General features: G+C 35.4%; 1 protein-coding gene across 1 annotated transcript; it reads left to right on the top strand.

Annotated features, from left to right (window-relative positions):
- The first annotated feature begins 1,058 nt into the window (after positions 1–1,058).
- On the top strand, positions 1,059–5,875 carry cxcr3.1 (chemokine (C-X-C motif) receptor 3, tandem duplicate 1). Its single transcript, XM_084089792.1, has 3 exons — positions 1,059–1,155; positions 2,733–3,119; positions 4,130–5,875. Exons 2-3 carry the CDS (start codon positions 2,736–2,738, stop codon positions 4,844–4,846), a joined length of 1,101 nt encoding a protein of 366 aa, XP_083945918.1. The 5' UTR covers positions 1,059–1,155; positions 2,733–2,735; the 3' UTR covers positions 4,847–5,875.
- The last annotated feature ends 511 nt before the right edge of the window (positions 5,876–6,386 follow it).

Here is a 6,386-nt window from a genome sequence, read left to right as displayed (position 1 = left end):
CCAGTGAGAAGTTTTTGGTTGGTGTGGGTTGGTGTTTTAAGGTCTGAGGCTGTAAGCAAGTAAAACAAAAATTGACATGTGGTACCTCAGAACCCAATGTGCAACTTCAACATTGTTTGACATATAGGTCTGTCTAAGAAATGAATATTTTGTCAAGATTACCAGTCTTTGTCTTTAGCTATCACCACTCTCTGCTCATCGTCTCCCGGTTCCCTTTTCTTCTGCTTAAAAGAACTCTGCCAGATTTCTCTTCTCTATTCTCCTTCAAACGTTTTCATTTGTAGCTTTCACTTGGCCTTTAATAGTGACAAGTACAACCTGACACACACACAAAAAAAAATCTCTGCGCATAAGGTAGAAAACCAAAACCAGACAACAAAAGTACCAATTAAAATACGTGAGCAGCGATGTGTGCAAGTGAGAATGGCAAGAAATGAAGAACAGGACGTGGTGTAAAGGTGTGAAAAAAACATCCCGTTGCATATGCATCTGTGACATAAGGATGAAACAAGCAGATGGAACATTTACTTTGCAACAAGTTTGCTTTGCAACAATTACTTTTATAAAATCAGCTTCATTCTGATGGAAAACAAACTAAATTACAAACTAAAAAAAATATCTGTAATATGAAAACAGATAACTGTTAACATCAGATAACTAATAACAAAGTTGGCTTGATTTTACTGTTTTCTGACTGAAAAGTTGAAAAAGCTTATAATTTGCAAATACACAAGGCTGAAATATGATCAGTCAGCATACAGAACAATAATTACAATTTCTCTGTAGTTGTCAACTTTTTCTTTGCTAGTCAAGATCATCTTTAAGAATGATGAACAATAACTAATGAACAATCTATTTTTGCCAGCTTGTAACATGCATCCTATTTCTGCATTTCCCCCAGCAAAACATTTCATTGAGAAAGCAAAATGAAAATTTAAAATAGAATTGTGAATGAGTGACAACTGATCGTTATCATATTTCCTCTTTTGAACCCATGGTGCTCCCTGCCACTGTCTCCTCCTCCTCTCTCTCTCTCTCTCTCTCTCTCTTCAGTGCATCTGCATGTCGTGACCTTTAGGTCTAATAATGAGTAACACTCAATGTGCCAATCATTTCAGTGCCTCTCAACTACTGTGAGATCATTCACTTACACAGGTACGTTTTCTTCCTTCCAAATAACCATAGATCGATGATGCTCACATTGTTGCTGAAATTAATGTTTAATTGTTGTATTAATTTTACATTTGAAGATTATCAGTGATCATCTCATTTTATTTCAATATTATTGGATTTATTTCTTGCCATAATATTTAGAGCATTTCGCTTCCCTTGATTTGATATCCAATTCAAAAGAGTTTCAAAGGAGCTTCACTTCCAATTACGATGAAATATTTTAAGACTTCGATTTTTAAAAGTTAAATGTGCATTTCCAGCGCAAACAGATTGACATTATTGCGACTGCAGGATGATAAATAAGGGGAAATTCCAGGGGGTGACAAATATCACCTACAGAGATTTCAGGTTTCAATTACAGACATTCAGAACATTATTGTAAATAACATGGTTTCGCATAAAGAGATCAGGAGACCATACACTCTTAAAAAATAAAGGTTCTAAAAGTGGGTTTTTGCAAACATTTTGGGGTCCCCCAAAACCATTCATTGAACAGTTCTTTATAGACTTTTTTTCTTAGTGTGAAGAACATTTTAATAATCTAAGGAAACTTCTTCCACTAAGAACCTTTTGGGGAAGGCAAAGGTTCCATGGATGTTAAAGGTGGATAAAGAACCTTTATTTTTAAGAGTGTATATCCAAACTACCCACAGTCTCATTTTCAAAGAAATGGTGTTTTACCAGGAATGCCCACTCAGTAGTCCGGTTCGTCAGCAAAAGACCTGAAGGTCATAGTTGGTTCAGCTTAGTCTCATCAATGATGAGAATATGAATTGCATTATGACTGATAGACATCAGTGATGAATGTGCTTTGTGGCCACACTGTGGTTTTTCATTTTCTCTTATCTGTTCAATCGATCGATTCACAGAATATGAAAACACTTGATTTGAAAAAACAACAGTGTGTATCAAAGCCGCTGTAAATTCACTTATAAAATCCTTTGTCAGTTGGGGAATAAAAATTAATAGGCTATATGAAAAGGCTATGAATTAATCCAATGCATCAATATATAACATTCAGTTACATATAATTTCAAACCTATAGAAACATTCCTTCAGAGGATTACAGAAGAAGATATTTTTATGAATGTTTAAATTGTTTTGTCCATACAATAAAGGTCAATGGGGTCCAAAAATCATTTGACCCTATACTTTCATTTTATAGACAAAACAAACAAACGAACAAAAACAGAATATCTTCTTTTGTGTCCCAAAGAAGCAAAAAAGTCATAAAGGGTTGGAGCGACATGAGGGTGAGTAGCCTAAACGATGACAAAATTATTATTTTGGGCGAAGGATTCCTTTATATTGAGCTTGAAGACTTTTGCCCCCTTCTGGCCAAAATACCTTACTTCAGAAAAAGTTACTTCTTCAGACGTAAACTATAAACTGGAATAAATGTAAGGATAAATTGAAATTTTACCCTCAGACTTTAAACCGCACGTTCACTTGAAACATTCATTAAAATATTATATTTCCAAATAAATAAAATAATAAATACTCTTATTGAAAATAAATGATAGAAAAAGATACTAATTCTGATGTATGTTTCTTTGCAGAAGATGACTTCTGATGAAAAGATCACCATCAGCATGGATGAACTTGGTTTCTCTGATTACAGCAACTTCAGCAACTACTCGGGGATGTATTACGAGGACAGCTCTGGAGGACTTGTCTGTAATCAGAACTCTAGCATGCACTTTGATTCCATTTATATTCCGGTCCTTTACTCTCTGGCGCTGGTAGTGGGGCTGGTGGGAAATGGGTTGGTTCTGGTGGTACTGTGGAAGAAAAGGCAGAGCTTGAATGTTACAGACATCTTCATCCTTCACCTGAGTTTAGCAGACACTCTGCTCCTGCTGACGCTGCCCTTCTGGGCTGTAGAGGCAGTGCAGGGCTGGATCTTCGGCACAGCGCTTTGCAAACTGAACGGAGCTCTGTTCAAGGTGGGCAAAATCTTTGTTGTTTATGTTGTGTTTTTTTAAATGTTGATTTTATGAAATGATTTGGTACACTGCTTCTCCATTTTATTGTTTTATGCATACATTCTGTGATGGAATTGCATGAATGACAATACATTAAAAAACATTCACACTAGTAGCTTAACCGAAAAATTATAACATCTAAATTAACTCCTTTTTTATCAAGTCATTGTTGAATCAACATAAATGCATTCATTTATACTAATAAAATCTACTTTTATGGGTTTAAACAAGTAAAACACAGCTCTTTAATGTAACAATTGCAGCTTACCTTTTACAGTAAAGTTGGAGATACATTCTTACATTTACATTTAATCATAGCAATTTACAAAGGAGAACAATAGAAGCAATCAAACCAACAATAGGGCAACAATATGTAGGCTAAGTGCTGTGAATGACTGTGCTGTGTAAGTCCCAGTTAGCACAGTACACATAGCAAGGTTTTTTTTTAATACGTTTTTTTTTTATATAAATAGAATAAAATAGTTAGTGTTAGTATTAATGGTAGTAGTATTAATAAACAAAATACTCTTTTGGCACTATAAAAAACCTTTTGTGCAATTGATTTTATTATTTATTTATAGATTGTTTTTTCAAATTGATTATTATTATTTGAGCTGTATAGCTGTTTAAGTCATGTTCATGGTAACAGTTGTAAAATTGTATATAACTTTACACGGAAAAGGTTAAAAGGTTATAAGGGATATTTTCACATTAAAATCATGTTAATATATTGTTTACAGCTTGTGGCTATACTATTGAAAAAGGGAGCATTTTAGCAGATTTTACGGATCGGCCCCATTCACTTCGATTGTTCCTCAATGTAACCCTGATTTTTTTTTTTAAGAAGTGGAAATTTATTTTTGTGTTAAATAACAAATGCTGTTGATTGAGCCTAACTTGTAGAACCAGGAATATTACTATAAGAATCAACTTCAGGTTTGCAGTCTCTTATTGTCACGTTTCTCCATCAGATCAATTTCTACTGTGGGATTTTCATGCTTTCCTGCATCAGTCTTGACCGCTTCCTGTCCATCGTCTATGCGGTGCAGATGTATTCTCGTAAAAAGCCTATGGTGACTCACTGTTGCTGCCTGATGGTCTGGCTCTTCTGCATTCTTCTCTCCATTCCTGACTGGATATTCCTTGGGGCCTTCAAGGACAGCAGACGACAGGATAAAATAGAATGTGTTCCGTTTTACCCTGATGATTGGCGTCTGTACTCTCGTCTGCTCTATCATATTTTGGGTTTTGCTATTCCAGCAATAATGATGTTGTTCTGTTACTCTTGCATCCTCCTGCGGCTGCGACATGGCTCTCAGGGCATGCAGAAGAAGAGGGCCATCCGTGTCATCATAGCCCTCGTACTGGCCTTCTTCATCGGCTGGACACCCTTCAACATCACCCTCATCGTTGACACCTTGAAAAACAACCAAACCATCAGTTACCAAACATCCTGTGACAGCACCACAGCATTGGATGTAGCTCTTACAGCAACTTCCACATTGGCCTACTTACACTGCTGTGTCAACCCAGTGCTTTATGCTTTTGTGGGGGTGAAATTTCGCCAGCACTTGCTGGACCTACTAAGACCGCTGGGCTTCACGCTGAAGGGCCCAGCAGGCCTGGTGTCACGGAAAAGCTCTGTATGGTCAGAGTCAGTGGACACATCACACACGTCTGCTTTCTGAAAGACCAAACCCATATGTGTACAGTCAGTAACCATCCCCTCTTTTTCTGCAACCTTTAACATCTGTATCAGTATTATGTCAGAATAGTTTGGCTTTAAGTAAACAAGTGTTTCTGTTCACACCAAGAAGGGTAACTATTAATTGTTCTAATTCTATGAGAATAGTGAAGTCCACACCACAAGACATAGAAGAACTATATCATTGGAATCACTTACTTTCAGAGTTTCCCAGCTGATGAATGATAAAACCATTAACAGACAATCAGAATCCACCCAACTTTAAAGATGAAGTATGTAAGATACATTCTCTTAATCCAGTTTATTGTTCATTGACTAGTGACTGCTATTGTTATGCTATGGGTTTATCTCCCCTAAAAGGGTAAAAATTTAGCCTCACAGGCACCATTAAAACGTTGAGAGTAGTCCACTCAAATCTGTCAATCTCTTATCAGCTCAACGTATAGCGTGGGTTTGTGGTGTGGTTAGCTACTGAAGCAGGAAAAGACATTCAGCTTATTCAGCATTTTTGTTATTTTAGATAAGACAGTAGTAGGACAAGCAGGAGGAGGGAATTGTCGAGACTTAAACCTATAGATAAATCTTTATTTCTCTTCTCACATGTGGCAGCTACTTTAGGTTATGTTTTGCATTTCTCAAGCATATTTGATTTCTTGAATTTCACTGTTATACATTTTTAAATTCTGGAGTTATTGTACAGTATCTACAAGTTTTCCAATTGTCTTATGTTTTTATTTTTTATTAGGCCTATGTTTTTAAATATATTAATTTGCTGTAAATATTTAAAACATCTTGAAGCCCTACTTGTCATAAGAAGCAGAACTGCAAATGTGTATTTTTTTTGTACTGTCGTCTTATATTTTGAATATTAAAGGTTAGGCTAACTTCTTTTGCTGAACCTTTGTTTTTTTCAGTTGTGTTAGCATAAAACTTCCAGCTACAATGTAAGATGTCTGTCTCATTAATGCTGTAACACTGCAATACAATAAAATAGAAGAAAATTACATGCACAGTATGACTTAATGCTATTAAGCTTTTTCACTTTTTCTACTTTAGTTTGTGTGTGTTGCTGTTTGAGCATTAAAAAGATCTGAAAGGTTACAAAACTCAAAAGTCCACTTCAAAAGGAGATATTTTATTTAACAGAATCCACTTTTCAAGAACTACAACAAACGGCTCGTTTCCGGATAATAAAATAATAAAACATGTCTGTATTAAAGTAAAAATGATTGATAAACACGTCTTTGGAATGAAATTAAATAACAAGTACTTTGGGTGTCTTGTTCATCGTATTTATTTTCCTATAAAAGCAACAGAACTTACAGTTTTTCTCGATTGTTTACACACATTTTCTGAAAGCATGCTTCATATTCTCAGAACTCTACACACAAATCAAAAAACACACACACAATGGGCAAAACCCCTCAATTCTCCTGCAAAATGAAACTTTACATTCAAAACAATGTTATTACTTCTCAAAATGGTATTTTGTTTTCAAATGACACACACAAACCATCATATGA

The sequence above is a fragment of the Abramis brama genome, assembly GCF_963993115.1.
Source record: "Abramis brama genome assembly, chromosome: 17".
NCBI classification, from domain to species: Eukaryota; Metazoa; Chordata; class Actinopteri; order Cypriniformes; family Leuciscidae; genus Abramis; species Abramis brama.
This window is presented reverse-complemented; position numbering and strand designations above follow the sequence as displayed.